Source organism: Asparagus officinalis, chromosome 4, assembly GCF_001876935.1.
Source record: "Asparagus officinalis chromosome 4, Aspof.V1, whole genome shotgun sequence".
NCBI classification, from domain to species: domain Eukaryota; kingdom Viridiplantae; phylum Streptophyta; class Magnoliopsida; order Asparagales; family Asparagaceae; genus Asparagus; species Asparagus officinalis.
Window position 1 is genome coordinate 30960051 of NC_033797.1, and position 19810 is coordinate 30979860.

The following is a 19810-nucleotide window of genomic DNA, read 5'->3' on the forward strand; positions in this document are numbered from 1 at the left end:
GAAGGTTGTGGAGGAGAGCGTGGCGGTTATGAGGTTCTTTGTGGGGGGAGCTCGGGGTGTGGTCGGCTGGATTTGGGGTTTTCTTCATTAGTTTGATGTTGATTTATGATAACAATAATAATTGAAAAGAATTATGGCTTTATAGCAATCACTCCCAAGAAATTATTACTAATTTATAATAATAATAATAATAATAATAATAATAATAATAATAATAATAATAATAATCACTCCCAAGAAATTATTACTAATTTATAATAATAATAATAATAATAATAATAATAATAATAATAATAATAATAATAATAATAATAGTAATAGTAATTTCTTTGCAGTGTCAGATTTCAGTTCCAAGTTTTTGGTTTTCAAGTTTTGAAACAGACGGTCGAAGGCAGAGAGAAACAGGAATTAACGAGGAGAGGAAATTTGAATTGGAAATGAACGGTATTAAGGGTTATTTAGAATTCTGGGTCCACTATGAATTTGGATCTCGATCCTGAATATTTTGGATTAATTACAAGCTGGTACATTAAGTTATCGTGTGATTATATCGGTGACCCAGGGTCTCTGTATCTCCAAGGATAATCATGTGAATTGCTTGTTGTTCGAGAGCTCCATGGTCATTCGTGCAATCACAATTTCAATCTCAGGGTCATCCGTATAGATACACAAACTCTAGGATTACTAGTGTAATTACACGATATGACCCTAATTTCAATCTCAGGGTCATCCGTATAGATACGCAGACTTTAGGATTACTAGTGTAATTTCAATCTCAAATGTCATCCGTATAGATACGCACACTCTAGGATTACTAGTGTGCGTATAGATACTAGTGTAATTTCAATCTCAAGGTCATCCGTATAGATACGCAGACTCTAGGATTACTAGTGTAATTTCAATCTCAGGGTCATCCGTATAGATACACACACTATAGGATTACTAGTGTAATTACACGATACCTCGAAGTACTGGCATTGGCATGTAATTAATCCAAATATTTCTGTTTGCATTCAAACACTGGAAATCGATCTAAACCCAGAAACTAAAATGAAACAGAAGCATCTGAACAGCATATGAGTCAGTTTGCATCATCAATAGAAGCGTAACAAGTTCCAAATTAACCCCCAGCCATCCTTAAATGGCATAGAATCTGCACTCATTGTAGACCTACAGTTCAGTATTCACTATATATTCTCGTTTAGCTCGTGCCATTTTCTTATACCAGCGACAGCGCGGAGCGACGACTTCGATCTACATCCTATATAATTATCAATTGGCTCTCTCAGAGTAACTAATCTAACCATTAATTTGCTGTCTCATGCTTAAACAAACAAGTAAAAAAGCTAATAAACTAGCTCTCAGTAACTATCTTTGCACAGTCTCCGCCAAACGAGATCGATTAATTAGGACGAAGAAGACGACGAAAATGGCAGCAGAGGGAGAAATGATGGCACTGATCAAGGTAACAGCATGGGTAGTCGCATCAATGACCTACGCTCGCTTTGCCTCTTCCGCAACTAAACCAGGATTACTCCGGCTACTATTTCTCCTCCCAGCGATTCTCCTCCTCCCATTTCTCCCTTGGTCCTTCACCTCCAGTCTCCTTCGAGGCACCTCCGCCTTCTTCCTTGTTTGGCTCGGCATCTTCAAGCTCTTCCTCCTCTCCTTCGGCGTGGGCTCGCTCTCCCCCTCCCTCCCCCTCCCCACCTTCATCGCAATCTCTTCCCTCCCCGTCAAAATCCAAACAGCCCACAAATCCAACACGAATCTTTCCTCGATAACAAAGCTTTGCATTCCTTACTGCATCAAGCTAGCATCGCTTTCAGTGCTCATCCACATCGACCACTACAAATCCCAAATCCACCCGTGGGCAACTCTCTCCGTCTACTCCCTCTGCATCTACCTCTACTTGGACCTCGTCCTCGCCGTCTTCAAATTCCTCGTCGCCACTCTCCTCGGCCTCGCTACCGAGCCCCAATTCAAGAACCCCTTCGGATCCGATTCCCTGCAAGATTTCTGGGGCCGCCGATGGAACCTGATGGTCACCAGCATATTGCGCCCTTCGGTCTACTATCCCGTCCGGTCGCGGTTAGGCACAGACGCAGGCTTGATGGCCGCGTTCCTCGTCTCTGGGCTAATGCACGAGATCATGTTCTATTATATGACGGTTGAGAGGCCGAGTGGGGAGGTGAGCTTGTTCTTTGTGGCCCAGGGGTTGTTTACTTTGGCGGAGGTGAAGGCGAAGAAGGCTGGTCGGTGGAGGCTGATGCATCCGCCGTTGTTGAGGGGAGGAGCAGACGATAAGTGCCTGAAAGAACTTGCAGAGATGCTGAGGTTGGTGGAAGATGGAGGACCGGCTGTGATGTGGAGGTTAATAGGGCGACAAACTAATTAAGATTGTGTTTAGGAAAGGGGATTTGTACTTTAGGCGTAGATTTAAAATCATAAATTTTATAAAATCACTTGTTTGAATACCTGGCTAAATGAAAAGATTCCAATTAAATCTGTTTTTTGGATACATTTATCATACCTAAGCTCCATATATGTTAATCACTTGTTTGGATCCACCTCTTTCATACGTACACTAATTCTGACCAGAAAAGATCAGAATTAGCTAAACCTGTATCAGAGAAAATCCAAATTCAAAATAATTAGCTTGACTGTTTAACAAATAACCTTTTGCTAGAGGGCCTACTGTTAATGAAGACCAGTGTATCTTTCTGTGTAAACATGTCACCGCTAAGGAAATTAAGGATGGACTGCTTCAAATTTATGATCAAAAGGTCCCTGAACCTGATGGATTTACAGCTAAGTTCTGCAAAACTTCTCAGTCTGTGGTTGGAGAGGATATCATCAAGTGAGTACAAAAATTCTTCCTTACTGGTAATATGCTCGAAACCTTAAATGTTAGGGTTTTTTTTTTTAAATACCTTTTTTGCTAAATAATTACCTAAACAGACCGTTTTGATAATTATTTAGGAAAAACGAACTCTTTTTGGCCAACAGACCAAAAAGAAATCGGTTTTGCTAAACCGGGTGTTCGAAACATACGAGACTACTAGTCCCGTAAGTTTAGTCCCCATTAATTTCCTACTAAATCACCCCAAAATCTATGGGACTAGTAGTCCCGTAGATTCTACTAAATCTCATCCGCCCGCACAATCCACGGCAACATCTCCCAGTTAATAAACAAGAGGGGGAGTAATCAATCTTCCCCAGTAAGTTCCCGTCGCCTCCTCCCCTTTCCTTTCCTCGTCAAACAGACCATAAACCCTCTCCCTCTCTCTCAATGGGAAGTTCAAACCCTAGAAATCACAGGCGACGAGGATGCCACCTCCGACTCCGACTTCCCGCATAATCCACGGCAACATCAAATCCTCCAACATCCTCCTCCGCTCCGATCCCGACTCTGCTGCCCTCTCTGACTTCGCCCTTTACCCTCTCTTCTCCACCTCCTCCCCTCCCAGCCGCGTTGCCAGATACCGTGCCCCGAGGTCCTTGAAACCCGTTGACCGACCCTCAAGTCCGACATCTACAGCTTCAGCGTTGTGTTGCTAGAGCTATTGACTAGTAAGGCCCTGACCCTGGCCTCGTTGGGGGAGGAAGGGATCGATTTGCCGAGATGGGTGCAGTCGATGGTGAGGGAGGAGTGGACGCCGGAGGTGTTCGATGTTGAATTGATGAGGTTTCAGAATATTGAGGAGGAGATGGTGCAGTTGTTGCAGGTGGCGATGATGTTTGTGCCGAACCAGAGTCTACGGGACTACTAGTCCCGTAGATTTTGGGGTGATTTAGTAGGAGATTAATAGCGACTAAACATACGGGACTAGTAGTCCCGTATGTTTCGAACATTCGGTTTAGCAAAACCGACCTTTTTTTGACCTGTTGGCAAAAAAAATATCGTTTTTGCTAAATACTTAGTAAAACAGTCTATTTTGCTAATTATTTAGTAAAAATGTCTTTTTCAAAAACACCCTAAATATTACTACTATAACTCTTGTTCCAAAGGTTGCATGCCCAAATTATGCTTCTAAGTATAGACCTATTGCATACAATTATATATCCAATGTCTTAACTAATAGGTTTGTTAAGTTAATAATTAACCTAAGTGTTAATCCTCTTTTTTGGAATCGACATGTGTCCCAGGTCAATACTAATTAATCAAATCAGTCAGGCCCCAGCCAAGACGACTCGGATAATGTGAGCACTTGTCTCTTTCCAAGTAAGGCCGAGTCTAGACAAGTTATCACTCGACCTCATTATTTGAGTCGATCCCCCTCGTTCACTCAAAGCTGGGTCGACAACTTGCGAGGCTGGCAAGAAAAGAGAAACTTGTTGCCCAGTTCGCTAAGCCGAGTCGAGAGGCGGTTTGTCCTTGAACTCCTCGCCAACAGCTATCCATTATCATCATTGCTCGTGCCATGAGTCCTCATGACTCATTACCCTCCATACCTCTTCAATCGCCATGACATCAGATCAGTGTTGACTCATTGTATCTGCAGTCGACACTTGTAATGCTATCTGCCGATTCAACTGCCTGCCTAGACTTGGCCAGAGTTACGTTTCTACCCCCTCTCAGTTCGGTGTGTAATATAGGCTTATCGCCTACTGAGGAGAGGATCCTCTGGGGGCCCTCTTGGGACTACAGGTCGTTTCTGGCTAACTTCCTCTACACATTGAGAACTTGTTCGGTTGATTTGGTTCCCCACTCAAGCTCTATATTGGCTTGACCATCGGAGGAATCACCGGAGAACTCAACTCTGATTTCTAATGTGCTTATTTTGTAGCTCTCTTATCTCGAACACCAGATGAGCCATCTAAGGAGATGAGGGGACCCACATCATCTATATCTACTCTAAGCCCCATCGCTAACATGGAATTATCCTCTAATCTCGCTGCCGAGTCCTAGGACATTAACAAGCTTAAAGCATGTTATTGGTTCATTAATCAGTTATGCTCAAGGGGCTTTCCTTCAAGGCAAGAGTATATCCCAAAACATTCTTATGACTCGGGATTGATGCACAACTATGGAAGAAAGCAAATCAGTCCTAGATGTGTACTAAAAGTTGATTTAAGAAAAGCTTACGATACATTAAACTGGGATTTCTTGAATCAGCTCTTACAAGGTCTTGGCTTTCCAAATAGATTTAGGAAATGGGTTATGGAATGTGTCCAAACAGTGGCTTTTTCTATTTGTATCAATAAACAAATAAGTCCTATAATCAAAGGTGTTGAGGTCTGATATTAAACAATCAAATGAAATGAGTGTTAACAGAGGTCCTCTAACCCTCTGAACGTCTGGTTCTGAAGTAAGCTATTCTTCCCTGCACAAATAGCAAATCGTAAGAGGGCGGGGTTGGGTTCCCCGATTATTTCTTCGACGATCAAGTCAGTGATTTGTTTGAGTGGAGAAGTAAAATAAACTACCATAGTTCTAAAGCACGGTGAATAGATGTAAATATCTCACCTTATTATTGAAAATAGTATCCCTATTTATAGTGGAGGTAAAAGGGTAAAATGGTAACTTCGGCTGAGTATGGGATGGCGGCCACGTCAGCCTCTGTTTTACAGGTGTCGGCCGATGAGTGGAGGAGATGTCATTTTGATTTTTAATGCAAAGTGATTGGGGGTGTGCAGTGCTGACGTGGTCCAACGTGTCATAAAGATTATTTGGAGTAGAGGAATGATGTCGCCCATAATACATTTAATGGCATTTACTGCGAGGTGAGCGGTTGCCAGTGCACGGGAGAGGGCTCAAGGCTCGAGGCATTTCGTCGCTTTTCTACTCATCCGGTGGTCGAAAAGTATCGCCCTTTAAGTCGCCTTCGCAAAGTGTCGGACGATTAGTCGGTCGAGTGGAGTAATTAAGCAGTCGACTTAGCCAGGGATTGACACGTAACGCCTTTGGAGATATCAGAGTTGACCGAATTGGGCCTTACGTGATCTTGAAGCGCTGACTCGATTATGTATAATGTGGGACACTTGTTCGCCATTGATTGGAGATTATCTTTCATCACTAAAATGACTATAACAAAAGGAGCTAGAGGCTTGAGACAAGATGATCACATTTCACCTTACTTGTTCGTGCTAGCCATGGGATACCTTAGTAGGGGATTGATTGATCTCGAATATACTAGGGGCTTCTCCTTTCATCCAAAGTGCAACGCTAAATAGATCACACATCTCTGTTTTTGTTTTGCTGATGATCTCATGCTCTTTTGTAGAGGGGGTCTTAATTCTGTCAAAGCAATATGGGACAGATTTAGTTATTTCTCACATGCCTCTAGTTTATCTGCTAATGAATCCAAGAGCCAATTGTCTTTTGGAGGAGTAGACTTCAATGTCCGACAGGAGATACTCAATGTGCTGCATTTTGTTGAAGGTGAACTACCAGTGAGACCCCTTGAAATTCATCTCACTTCAAAAACTTTGTCCTCTCAAGACTGTGCAACACTTATTGAGAGAATGACCGCGAAAGTTAACAGCTGAACATCCAAAATGCTATCTTTTGCCAGTAGACTACAGTTGATTAGGTCTGTTCTATATAGAATGCAGAATTTTTGGTGTAGTATCTTCATTCTGCCCAAAAAGTCATCAAGAATGTCGAGCAAATCTGCAGAGATTATCTAGGGTCAGGTGTGTTATATAATCACATAAAAGCTAAGGTGTCTTGGACTAAAGTCTGCTCTCCTAAATGCTCTGGTGGATTGGGTTTATACTCTATGGGATTGCTTAATAATGCACTCATGTTAAAGCATATTTGGGCGATCACTCTGAAGTGTAATACTATGTGGGTAAGGTGGATTCATGGCTTTTACCTCAAAAGAAATGAATTCTGGTCCATTCAACCTAACCCTCACTTCTCATGGCAGTTTAGAAATTGCTCAAATTAAGAGATGAAGCTTTAAAATGTATTGATACTGATGATTCAAGGTGCAGATGAAAGGGGGACAAGCCAACTTTTAGTGCCTCAAGTGCATTACAAACTTCTTGATACAACGGGTGATAAAAAGAAATGGACTAGATTGGTATGGTCCCCTTATACAATTCCCAAGCATGCATTTATACTTTAGATCGCATGTTTAGACAGGCCGCCTACAAAATACAAAATAAAGAGGTTTGGTATTGTTGATGAGGACACGTGTCCACTTTGCTGTGATCAAATTGAAACCAAGAGCCACCTCTTTTTTGAGTGTGCTTACGGCTTACAAGTTTGGAAAACTGCCATGAGATTCATTCAATTACCAGATGCCCCTTGTAGATGGAATGATATCATTGAATGGATGGAGAGGTTACGAGAGGAAAATCTGTAGTTCAGGGCATTTGCAGCTTGCATATATCATTTGTGGATATCCAGAAATGAAAATATTTTTCAGCATAAGTTCATCTCAATGGAGCAATGCTTGCAAGAGATTGACCCTGAATTTTTACCTAGAAGAAGATGATCTTGGCAATGAGATTTTCTTTTGATTTGTGAGAGTTACCATTGATGTTAGTATTGGAGAGAGACTTTCTTTTAGTTAGTTTGAGTGTGAATAAGATCAATTACTCACCCGGGGGTAAATAAAAAAAAAAAAACTTTTGCAGTCCCGTGCGCCTCATTGCATTTGTTTATAGCTGTGCCAGCTAAAGGGTCGGCCGTGATTAATCTATCTTAGTCAACCGCACCTCTCGGATTAATTAATCCATCCCTTTTGCTGTCTCCTTTTCAAACAAATGAAAAACTGATCAGAAACCAGCTATCTGAACTCTCACCGCAATCCTCATCAAGCTGGTCTCCATTGGGGCCGGCGAAGAGGAAGATAAATGTCACTGCAGGGAGAAATCAAGGCCCTCGTCAAGGTAACAGCATGGGTCATCATATCAATGACCTACGCTCGCCATGCATCTTCAAGAATAAGATCGGGAAAGCCCCGGCTTCTCTCTCTCCTCCCGATCATCCTCCTCCTCCTGCATCTCCCTTGGTCCTTCGCCTCCGTCAATCTCCGCGGCGGCTTCGCCTTCTTGCTCGCCTGGCTCGCTGTATTCAAGCTCCTCCTCCTCTCCTTCGGCGTGGGCTCCCTCTCCCCCTCCCTCCCCCTCCCCACCTTCATCGCCACCTCATCACTCCCCGTCAAGCTAGCACTCAGCCGTTCCGAATCCCCATCCTCCTCCATACTTGCCACTTCTTGCATCAAAACCCTCTTGCTTGCTCTCCTTTTCCCTCTTTACAGCTATAAATCTGCAATCAATTCATACCTACTGCTAGTTATCTATTCATTACACATTTACCTCATCCTGGAGATCGCACTATCCATTACGGGGTTCCTCGCCAGCTCGCTCGGGCTCGACATCGAGCCCCAGTTCAACGCCCCATTAAAATCCGAATCCTTACAGGATTTCTGGGGCCGACGATGGAACCTGATGGTCACCAGCATCCTGCGACCTTCCGTCTACTACCCAGTCCGATCCCGCTTCGGCACGATCGCAGGAGTCATGGCCGCGTTTCTGGTCTCTGGGCTGATGCACGAGGTCGTGTTTTATTATATGACAGTAGAGAGACCAACTGGGGAGGTGACGTTGTTCTTTGTGATTCAGGGGCTCAGTACTGTGGCGGAGGTGACGGCGAGAGGCTGGGTGGTGGAGGCCGATGCATCCGGTGGTGGGCGGTGGACGACGCTGGGGTTTGTGCTTCTGACCTCGTTTTGGCTGTTTTTTCCGCCGTTTTTGAGGGGAGAAGCGGAGGAGAACTGGTTGCAGGAGTATATGGAGGTGGCGAGGTTGGTGGAGGTGCGAGGAGAGGCTATGTTAAGGCGACTGACCGGGTAAGCTAAGAATTCGCTTGACCATGGAAATTGTAACGCGTTGTTGTGGACGCATAATTGTGATTCTTCAAAATGTAGCTCTATCAGTGTTTTCTTTTCTATTTGGTACTTCAAAAAAAATTGCACAAAACTCCATTTATTAACCAATCAAACCATTGGACTTAATTAAGACATCCGAATCCATACAAGTCCCAAGGCTAAAATCACAAACCTCACCATCTCTCCCTCTGATCACCCGTTACCCGCCCGGAAAATCGCCGACCTCCCTCTTCAAAAACCCCACCATCGCCGCGCACTCGTCGATCGTCTCGCTCTCCCGCTCCCCCCTCAACACCGGCGGAAAAAACAAGCCATAAACCCGTCGCCACACAAACCCAGCGTCACAGGCGCGCCGCCGCAGCGGAGGCCTCCACCACCAGCCCTCCTCGCCCGCACCTCCGCCACCGTGCACGCCGTGAATCAAAAAGAACAGCGTCACCTCCCCGGTGGGCCCCCCCAGCGTGACATACCAGAACATCACCTCGTGCATCAGCCCCGAGACGAGGAACACCGCCATGAACCCAGCGGCCGCGCCGTACCGGGACCGGATCGGGCGGTAGACCGACGGTCGGAGTATCCCGGTGACCATTAGATTCCAACGGCGACCCCAGAACTCCTGCAGCGAAGTGGACTTGAACGGAGCGTCGAATTGGGGCTCGAGGTCGAGGCCGAGGAGGGAGCCAGCGAGAAACGCCGCCGAGGCGAGGACGACGTCGAGAGCGAGATAGATGTGGAGGCAGTACATGGCCAGGACTAAACAGCGATTCAATCGGGGTCTGTGCTGGTAGAGGGAGATTAGAGAAGCGAGGAGGAGGGATTTGATGAAGGTGGGGATCAAGATTTGGGATCTTTTTGAAGTCGGAGGGGAATTGGGAGGGCGGAGCTTGAGGGGGAGAGATGAGATGGCGATGAAGGTGGGGAGAGGGAGGTAAGGGGAGAGGGGGCCCACGCCGAAGGAGAGGAGGAGGAGCTTGAAGACGCCGAGCCAGGCTAGGAAGAAGGCGGAGATGGTGCGGACATGGTGGAGGTGGAGGCGAGCGTGAGTGCAGGGGAGGAGAGGGAGGAGGATGGCGACGGGAGGAGGGAGAGGAGGCGGAGCTTGCGGGGGTTCGTTGAGGTGGCGGCGAGGCGGGCGTAGGTCATTGATGCTGCGAGTATACTGGCAGGGCTTGTCGTTCTGCCTCCATCGCTGTCTCCTCTCTCTCTGTGGGGGTGGAGTACTGTTGTTATTCTGGTCGGAGTCTTGAAGAAGCTTGGACTTGTCGGTAAGCTGGAAGGTGTAGGTGTAACTGTAACCTGTTTAGGGTCAATTTCATAAATTCCCCCAAAATTTTGAAGCATTTTTCATGAAACACTTGTGAACGTTTATATTCCACTAATTAACCTTGTGAACAATGAGGTGCCTCATAAGTAACCTGAACCGGCCTCTAATAATGCTAATGGATCAACTAGCTGTACGTTCAAAAAAATGATCAACACCACCCTTCTCACTATCCGGCGGTCTACTAGGAAGTTTTGAAATTTTAGAAAGATTTTGTGAGATACTCCAAAGTCTAAGGGAATTTGTTGATGCAAAGTTCAGGGGTTTTGTGCAACTTACCCACATATTTATATGCAAAGAAATGTTATTTACCGTTTTATACTTAATGTTTGTATGGTTTGCGGTAGAAAAATTGGGCATCTAAGATTTATGTGACGTTTTAATAAAGGACAATTTTTTTAAAACAACTTTTTTGAGAATTTAATGAGCAAAATCGATCCTTTTTATCTCAGCTAACATGAAGACAGTCGGTTTTGCAGGGGGACGAAGTTGTTAATTACAAGGGATTGCTAGTCCCACATAGTTATAAAGTGTGGCGAATTATTAACCCCACACCACCTCCACCTACCCACCTACCTCACTTTATTTCCTAAAAAATCTTGTCTCCCTAAAACCCTAACCTCCTTCTTGTTGGATCTGCTCACGACTACCGCCGCCTTCGACGGACTTCGCGACGAAGTTCTCAACTGTCGCTGCCTCCGACGGACTTCGCGACGAAGCTGTCAACCACTGCCGAATCTGACGGACTTCTCGACGAAGCTCTCGACCACCGCCCCCTCTGACCAAGCTCGTGACCACAACCGCCGACGACCACATCCACCAAGCTCCAATCAAGGTTAAAAAATATTCAATTTTGTTGTTAATTTTGATGAATGATATGGATTGAGTAGGGTTAAGGTTTAATTTTGATTAACAACCCCGAATGATAATGGATTGAGTAGGATTAGGGTCTAATTCACTATGCTCTAGTTTAATTTTGATATGAATGATATGGATTGACTAGAGTTTATGATTTTGGATATGAAAATTTTTAGTTTTTATTTTGTGAAATATGATGAATAATATGGTTTGGAAGTTAGGGTTTAACCATTATTTGCTTTCCCAATTAAAATTAGGGTTTTAAATTTTATTTTCAATTGAGATAAATATTTTCAGTTATAATTGATTATTTGCATATGACGGACTGTTGATTTTCAGTTTCGATTGCGAACTCTATACCCATTATTTGCTTCTTCAATGGGAGTCTCGACGTCAGAGTGAATAGTATGCCTACGTATGAAGGAGGTTCTAGGAAAATGTTTATACTATCTAAGTCATGTAATTTTGATGGAATGATGAAGGAAATACACAGAGTTACTAAAATTAATAAAGAAGAACATGCAACTAAGGTGTTCTTCAACTATCCGATGAATAAGAATAGAACAATTGCCATGGAGATCACCGACAATGAGGAGTTGAATGACATAAAACAATTAGTCGAGAAGCAAGTGTCAATTAAGTTGTTCATTAAGAAATATCTGATTCTCGAATTTGCCCAAGTTTCGCGACCTCAAGGAGAGTTCTCCCGCATGCTTGACTTAGACAATGAATCAAGTGGTTTATGACATCTATAAGTCAAGAGTCGTGGTCTCAACTACAACATTTAAGCAGGCATTCTCTTGGTAGGACGTCAAGTGCTATATTTAATGATGATTCGGGCCACATTACTAGTGACTTACCGGCCAGATCAATTGTAGAAGAAGAAGCAAATGATGACTAAGAAGATATTGAAGAAGATGGTGTGCAAATTGATAGCATGCATGTGGCTACTGGAATCGATGATGACTCCCGTTGGATGGATCAATTTTATGTTAACAATGATTATGTGGAAGCTGAAGATCTGTTGCACGGCGAGTTTCATAATGAAGATTGGATAAATACTTCTCAAACTGAATTTATTGATGTTGGTCCAAACATTCAACGATCTGAGGACTTCACTTTTAAAAAAGATGATCTATTCAAGGACAATGAGACATTAATCTTTGCAATCCGAGAATGGTCCATCAAGAATCGGGTCAAATTCAAGCCGGTAAAAACTAATGCAACAAATTACCAAGTAAAATGTTACTTTAACGAGAAGATTGAAGTAGAGCATGCAAGTGAGTAGGATGAGAGAAACACGAAATGTCCTTGGTTGCTAAATGCAGCTGTGAGAAAATCATCAAATGGGTAATTTGTAATATCTAGATATTGGGACTTCATACATGTTGCAATCCGTCGGTGGATGTCGATCATTACTCTGCATCTTCCTCTTATATATATAAGCTAATTATGCCTAAAGTAAGGGTTGAACTTGATCTAAATGCAGTTCAGATATTTCAAAGGGTATATGACATGCGGGGCATTAAGATATCTAAATATAAGGTATATGATGCAAGGAGGAAAGTGTTGTCTAAAATATTTGGAGATTAGAAAAAATCTTATGAATTACTTCCACAATATCTTGAAGCTATCAAGCGAAATAATCCGGGTACTAAATATGAAATAATATCTGAAGAGATCATACTAGGGATGGAGAGGTTCACTCGAGTATTTTAGGCATTTGGTCCTGCTATTAAAGGTTTCACTTTTTGTCATACGGGGATGGAGGGCACATGATCGGTTCGATATTATTTCCAGATTCGAGTAAAGATAAAGCGTATGCGAGGTATGCGTATTTGTATTTTGAATCTGTATTTCATTGAATTAGCTTCTTTTAATAAATTGAAATATTGTGAATATACTAGGTGGTTACCACTCCTCGAGGACTTGGACGCATGCGGTGCGTTATTGTGGAGTAGTGTCGTTTTGGCGTACCTATATAGAGAGATGTCCAATGTGGCATTCATGCACAACTGTGACTTCAAATGGTGACTAACCTTACTGCAAGTATGGGCATTGGAGAGACTTCATTTGAAGCCGAGACTATGCGTGCATATACAATTAGATGGAAAAATTCCACTGGGATGCAGGTATCCATTTTTTAATGTAGCAAATATAATTGTAGTTATTGTTGTTCATACAAAATTTTGAAAACAACACAGATGAAATTTCCAAAAATGTTACGACGAGACCTCGGTTAGACAATTAGATTTTTACCGAAATGAGCTTGACCGTATGAAGGTTCTTCAGGTATCGTTTCTATAAAAATGACTTTTTTCTTTTATATGTGTTGATGCTCGTAAACAAATAGTCGATGAGGGTTTCCCGCAGTCGGATGCAGCTTCGATCCTGGCGACGGTGGGGAAGAAGGAGAGGATGAATGTTTGGACCGGCTCCTCCTCCGACTTTATACCCGATTCTGAGCGCACGGGGTGGGCTGATAGCCTGCACATGCAAGAATCGCAGGAATATGGGGCTAGTTTTCCCCGTGGTACATTCAACGGTCAAGTCAGTTGATGAACTTATGGAGGGTTTGTTGAGAGGCCCCTGGGCTATTGAGGTCCTTGCAGGGGGTTTTTTCTCTTGGAATTATTAAAAAATAAAAGGGGAGTAAATTAAGGTGCAAGAAGAAGTAGTTAGCCCTCACCTGCCCTTACCTTCCTTACCTCCTTTTATAGCCCCTTTGCCTCTAGAAGTTTGACCCTCGGCTTTTGTTGACTATGTACAGGAGGCTGTTTGAAAGATGAACAGGCAGGCTGCTGAGTCATCTTTATTCCTCCAGGTATCGGCAGTTGATTGGGAGGGAAGTCACTCGGTGTCAGAGGAGAGAAGTCTTCTCAGTGCTCTGGGTTTATCAGAGTAGGCAGGGTGTAGGGTAGGTCGGCTGTGTGGTCGTCCTTCTTTCTCCAGGTAGCGGCTGGGAATTGGGGGAGAAGTCACTTGTGTACAGAGAAGTATCATAGTAATTCTCTGGAAAATGACTTGTGAGTGGAATAGGCGGCTTGTGCAGGAGATCCTTGTCAGAGCGTATATCTTGATGGGACTGGTCAATGCTGTAGCTTCGAGTGACATTTGAAGTGGTCCTGGTCGGATCTTATCCCTTTAGTCGAGGCGGATTAATCTGTGAGTCATCACTATAATTTGTCGACCGACAACCGAGTGAGTTTTGGGACGAGAGCGCCATCGAGACGTCCGCTCGGGGAGTCGTCTTAATTGCGGAGGACCGATTGGTCCCGCGCTTCGACTCGGTTACGACGACTCTTGGTCGAGAGAGGGCTCGCCCGCTTGACTGGTCAGTAGACTTGACCTCGGTCCGGGCTTCTGAGTTTCTTGAGCCGGTCAGGACCACGGCTTTTTGGGCCCTTATAGTCAATCTTTCGACTGTTACCATAACAATATGTCTTTTAGTTTTAATGATGTGCAAAAAATATGTGGAATATTCTGTAGATGGAATAGGAGCCCTACACTTAGTTTCTCAATCGCCTACCAGTGGTATGCACAGAATACCCAGCTACATTGAGAGCCAAAGTTCCTCTTATATGTTTAGAGATAGTAGAGACGCATGTACCGGACCGCGTGCTTCGACAATTTAGTCTTGCACAACATGTTCCGCAATTTGTTAAAAAACTAGAGAGGAAGGTAAAGAAAGGAGGCCATCAAAAGGACTGGGCAGCTGAGCAGATAGAATGATAGACATTTTTGCATTATTGAGCAAATTTAGCCAACTCCCCGAGAATCGGATTACTACACTTGGTATTGGGGGATATCCCGAAGATGGATAATCCATACGATCACAGCACCGGTTGAGTTGCAAAAAGGATACGTGCCCCGGGGTATAGATGAGAGAGAATTAGTAAGTATTTTTAGATTTTGATTTAAGATCCATTTGTATTGGTATTCCTTAATATTGCTAACATGTATTTTTTAGAATAATTGCAGGTAGCAGCAATAGATGATGTTCAAACCATTAAAAATCATGACATAGAATTTGCTCGAGCAGGTATATAGAATTAAATTTCAAATTTAGATTTCTATAATTTGAATTTTAAAGTAATTTTCCTATTTTGGATTTTTTGAATTATCTCTCGCAGGTACATATCCCGAAGCACAGCAATAGGTGTCGATATATCAGTCGATAGTGCGAAGGCTTCACCAAGCTTTAAGCCGAACTCATGAAGATCTTAATGATGGACGAGAGGTCATGCAACAGGACAATCTCGATATCGTATACGCATGTCAACCACGACAAAGCCGAGGACGAGGCAGAAACGACGATGAAGTCGGACCTTCCCAACATGTAGACGATGAAGCTGGACTGTCACAACCACAAACGTAACGGGATAACGAACTCGTCCAAGCTCGGGATGAAGGAGGACGAAGACAGAGGAGGAGGAGAAGAGTTCTTGGATGTATGTAAACTGTTGATGCTCGTAAACAAACAGTCAGAGAAGAAGGTTTCCCTTGTCGGATGCGGCTTCGGTCCTGGCGATGGTGGGGAAGAAGGAGAGAATGAATGTAGGGGCCGACTCCTCCTCCGACTTTATGCCCGATTCTGAGCGCGCGGGGTGGACTGATAGCCTGCATATGCAAGAATCACATGAATACGGGGCTAGTTTCCCCCGTGGTACCTCCGACGGCCAAGTCAGTTGATGAACTTGGGGAGGGTTTGTTTAGAGGCCCCTGGGTCATTGAGGTCCTTACAGGGGGTTTAGCTGTTGGAAAATGTTAAAAATCCCAAAAAGGGAGTAAAGCTTAGATGCAAGAAGAAGCTGTCAACCAACCTCCTTGCCTTACCTTTCTTACCTCCCTTTATAGCCCACTGGCCTCTGGGAGTTTGACCCTTGGCTTTTGTTGACTATGCACAGGAGGGGGTTTGAAAGGTGGACAGACAGGCTGCTGAGTTATTTTTCTTCCTCCAGGTGTCGGCAGACGACTGGGAGGGAAGTCATTCGGTGTCAAGGGAGAGAAGTCTTCTCAGTTCTTTGGGTTTGTCAGAGTAGGTAGGGTGTAGGGTAGGTCGGTTGTGTGGCCGTCCTTCTTTCTCCAGGTGGCGGCTGGGAATTGGAGAAGAAGTCATTCATTGCGCAGAGAAGCATTATGGCGATCTTCTGGGAAATGACTTGTAAATCGAATAAGCGGCTCGTGCCAGAGATTCTTGTCAGAGCGTATATCTTGATGGGACTGGTCAATGTTGTAGCTTCGAGTGACACTTGAAGTGATCCTGGTCGGATCTTATCCCTTTAGTCGATGCGGGTTGATCCGTGAGCCATCGTTATGATTTGGCGATCTGATAGTCGAGTGGACTTCGGGTCGGGCGTGTAATCGAGTCGTCTGCTCAAGGAGTCATCTTAATTGCGAGGGAACGACTGATCTCGTTCTTCGAGTCGGTCATGATGACCTGTCGGTCGGAATAAGGCTTGTCTGCTCGTCTAGTCGAGGGACTTGGCTCTGACTGTGCTTTTGAGCCTCTAAAGTTGATTCGGACCATAGCTTGCTTGGGCTTATGCAGGTATTCTTCCGATACTCCTTTTTTGGTGTGGTGAATGACCATAACAGTTTAATCATTATTGTTATATACATTACAAACCTATTTTGGTATGTTATTTGTGTGGTGTGATGAGAATGAGTAAATTATGTCTTTATATCGATGTGAGATGGTTTTTGGATTTGTAAATGAGTTTGTGGTCTGATTTGTGGTGGGAATTTGTTAGAGTTATTACGATATGTATCGATACGATTTGCTTTTTTGATTTGTACAGGAAATACACAAAATGGATATAGTTGTAAACTTGTAATGTTTTTACAGGAAATTAACATGGACGTTGCACAAAAAACGTGCACAATGTAGTGCACAGGAAATGCACGGATCTAGTAGTCCCGTGCATTTTGATTTTGTGCCTAGGAAATGGACGGGGCTAGCAGTTCCGCTCATTTCCTAGAGTCTCTTCTTAAAACTCGAAACTGTTAGTCCCGAGTTTTAAGCAAAGGCTTGGTCCCTTTCCCATGAAATGGACGGGACTACTAGTCCCGTCCATTTGGTTGGCGTGGCTAATCGTGGATTAGCATGCCTTAACTACACGGGACTAGTAGTCCCGTATAGTTAAAAAACATCCACAACAAAATCGACCGTCTTCATCGTAGCTGGGATAAAAAATGTCGATTTTGCTCATTTTTATGGAAGAAGGTCAATTTTGCTCATTAAATTCTCAAAAAAATTATTTTTAAAAATTTGTCCTTCAATAAATATCAATTGTTGGGCAATTTAGTAAATATTGATGATGGGTATGTTACATGTAGCCAAAAAATTATTTATAAGAAAAATAGAGAAATTACAAGTGGGTTAAATTGCCCGCTACACGTTACCATAGTTTTGTATGTTACATGTAGCCAAAAAATTATTTATAAGAAAAATAGAGAAATTACAAGTGGGTTAAATTGCCCGCTACACGTTACCATAGTTTTTTTTCCCGCTATGGCTTCATTAGACAAGTAAGAAAAATAGCACGTGCAGCCTGTGATTCTAAGATGAATCTTATGTTGCAACTTACTGTAGGGGCCGTGCTTTGATTCTAGCTGGTGTTGCCGAGTCCTAAGATGAATCTTATGTTGCAACTTACTGTAGGGGCCGTGCTTTGATTCTAGCTGGTGTTGCCGAGTCCTAAATTTCATCTTTGAGGAGCGGAGAATCGAGATACTTGAGTGCGTTCTTATTTATTTTATCAAAAATAAATAAGATTTCGAATCAAATCAGTATGTTTGCCCATTCAGACAAAAAGTCAAGGAGACATATAAAACAACTAAAAAGTGCAGTGTATAAGTAACCACTTATGAGAGAGGTGTTCAGTAATACCCTTACCTGTTTGGCTATTTCCAAAAAAAAAAAGAAATGGAAAACCCTCTTTGGAAATGATTTCAACACATATCAAGAGGTTTCCAGTTTTCTTTTATTTTATTTGTTTCGCAAAGAAACCTCCCCTTTTCATTGCTAAGTCACACAAAAAACAAAAAAAACCTCTATAGTAACAGTGTTTTTGATTTCCATTTCTTTAGTTTGTTTGACAAGAAGAGAAAGGAAGAGAGAAATGACACATTAAAAAATGAATTTATTCATCATGGTACTCTCCAATAGTGCTTCTATTAATTAAAAACTCATTGATGTGACATTTCCAAGTGTTTTCACAGCTTTTTGTTGTGAAAACACATTTCTTGAAATGTGACATGGAATCCTAGGTGGCATCCCCATTTCCTTAAATAAAAAAATAAAACAAACATGTGAAATGGAAATGTGTTGAAACCAAAAACTGATGTGGATGGGGGGGATTTCCTCAAAGGTGACATGACGGTAAGTTTTCTTCTTTTTTTTGGCAAACAAACTTGAATTAGACCAAACAAAAAAATGCATGTTTTGCGTATATATGAAATTACAAAGAAATGACAATAACATGAAATATCTACCAACATTTCATTTAAGTCATGGCAGCAAAAGTATTTTACATGAAAATATTCTTAATTGAAAACAAATTTAGATAAAATTAGGTGGAGAGTGCTTACCTTTTTCGATCAATTTTGATTGCTATCCGATCTTTAGGAGATGATGAAAGTAAAATTGTTGAAGTTGGTGCAAATAAATATGAAAATTCTTGGCAAATCAATAAGGACATGACTGTGGATGTAGATGCTGGCAATTGGAAAGATGCTCACAAGATTGAGAGGTTCAATTAGACAAGAAGTTCTGTTTTTTATACAAATCAGAGGGAAATTTTCAATTACTGGCCAATGACAAATTACTTTTTACTACAAATAATTAATTAGCTCAATTATTTTTAGAGGATTATTTAATGAGGACAACCAATTACTATATATAGAAATATAAAACTCATAATTACAATTACTATATATGTATACCCACGCGCTAATTCCAAAAGTCCTGGGGGCCAAAGACCCCACCAAACATGTAATTGAGCTCTGCCGACTGCCCAGCCCATGCAACCACCCTTCTTTTTTAAATGTTAATTTCAGAAAAACCCCCAACTTCAAGGGATTTTTCATATAATTTAATTTTAGCTTTTTTTTCATCCCTCGTGACCCCTGAAATTCGATGTGTCTAAACAATACCCAATTTTCAGTTTTTCTCATTACTCAATTTTCAGTTTTTCTCATTACTCAATTTTCAGTTTTTCTCATGCTAATCCTCTAGCCTGTAATTTTCAAATTAATAAAATTTTCTTGAAAGAGGAAAAAAAAAGTTTAAGCATTACGGGAGAGTATGCGTTGCATAAATAATAAAGAAAATTTTGAATTTTTTTTTCTCACAACAACTCACTTATTTGGAATTTATAGACCCAACCAGTTAATTAGCTACTAATTAATACCAACATCACAAACACTTAATTTGCTTGTTCAGACAATCGGATTTTTAAAACATTAACTCATTATTTTAATCTCACTATACTACTTTTCACACCGTAAGAAACATTGGTGAAATGTAGTGATTTACTTGGAAATAATATTACTATGAAGCAAAAAAAAAAAAACAAATAAAATGCCTCGAGCCAACTTTATCATACAAATCCATTTTCTTTACTTCTTCTTGAGGGAGAAAAAACTGGGAATAAAAAAGGAGCAAATAAAGTCAACCAGCTTCACTCAACCAGCCTCTTCAGCAAAGCCCGGACGCCCTCCTCCGCCAACGCCAGCATCTCCACGACCTCCCCCAACCCCTGCTCATCCACTCGCGCCCTCA

At 42.4% G+C, this 19810-nt stretch overlaps 5 protein-coding genes across 6 annotated transcripts in view; 3 read left to right on the forward strand and 2 right to left on the reverse strand.

Annotated features, from left to right (window-relative positions):
• Positions 1–664, forward strand: part of LOC109838441 (probable long-chain-alcohol O-fatty-acyltransferase 1) — a gene marked incomplete at its 5' end in the record, with an annotated part of 1482 nt that extends 818 nt beyond the window's left edge. Inside the window, one exon of the mRNA XM_020406888.1 lies at positions 535–664. Within this exon, the coding sequence (XP_020262477.1) occupies positions 535–664 (130 nt within the window). The remainder of the gene's footprint in view (positions 1–534) is intronic.
• On the forward strand, positions 1010–2589 carry LOC109835877 (probable long-chain-alcohol O-fatty-acyltransferase 4). Its single transcript, XM_020403857.1, has one exon. The coding sequence runs from the start codon at positions 1322–1324 to the stop codon at positions 2396–2398; it is 1077 nt and encodes a 358-aa protein (XP_020259446.1). The 5' UTR covers positions 1010–1321; the 3' UTR covers positions 2399–2589.
• LOC109837092 (probable long-chain-alcohol O-fatty-acyltransferase 4) lies at positions 6955–8906 on the forward strand. 2 transcript variants are annotated; one of them, XM_020405178.1, is made up of 2 exons: positions 6955–8514; positions 8581–8906. In XM_020405178.1, the coding sequence occupies exons 1-2, from the start codon at positions 7810–7812 to the stop codon at positions 8809–8811; spliced, it is 936 nt and encodes a 311-aa protein (XP_020260767.1). In that variant the 5' UTR covers positions 6955–7809; the 3' UTR covers positions 8812–8906. The 2 variants fall into 2 exon arrangements, with proteins under 2 accessions (XP_020260767.1, XP_020260768.1); XM_020405179.1 differs by having other exon boundaries at positions 6955–8493.
• On the reverse strand, positions 9135–10254 carry LOC109838442 (probable long-chain-alcohol O-fatty-acyltransferase 5). The gene is given in 3 exon segments (XM_020406889.1): positions 9135–9258; positions 9260–10116; positions 10231–10254. Coding segments are annotated over 3 exon segments (1005 nt in total).
• LOC109838443 (probable long-chain-alcohol O-fatty-acyltransferase 4) overlaps positions 19710–19810 on the reverse strand; it is a 1329-nt gene continuing 1228 nt past the window's right edge. The window contains exon 3 of the mRNA XM_020406890.1: positions 19710–19787. Within this exon, the coding sequence (XP_020262479.1) occupies positions 19710–19787 (78 nt within the window). The remainder of the gene's footprint in view (positions 19788–19810) is intronic.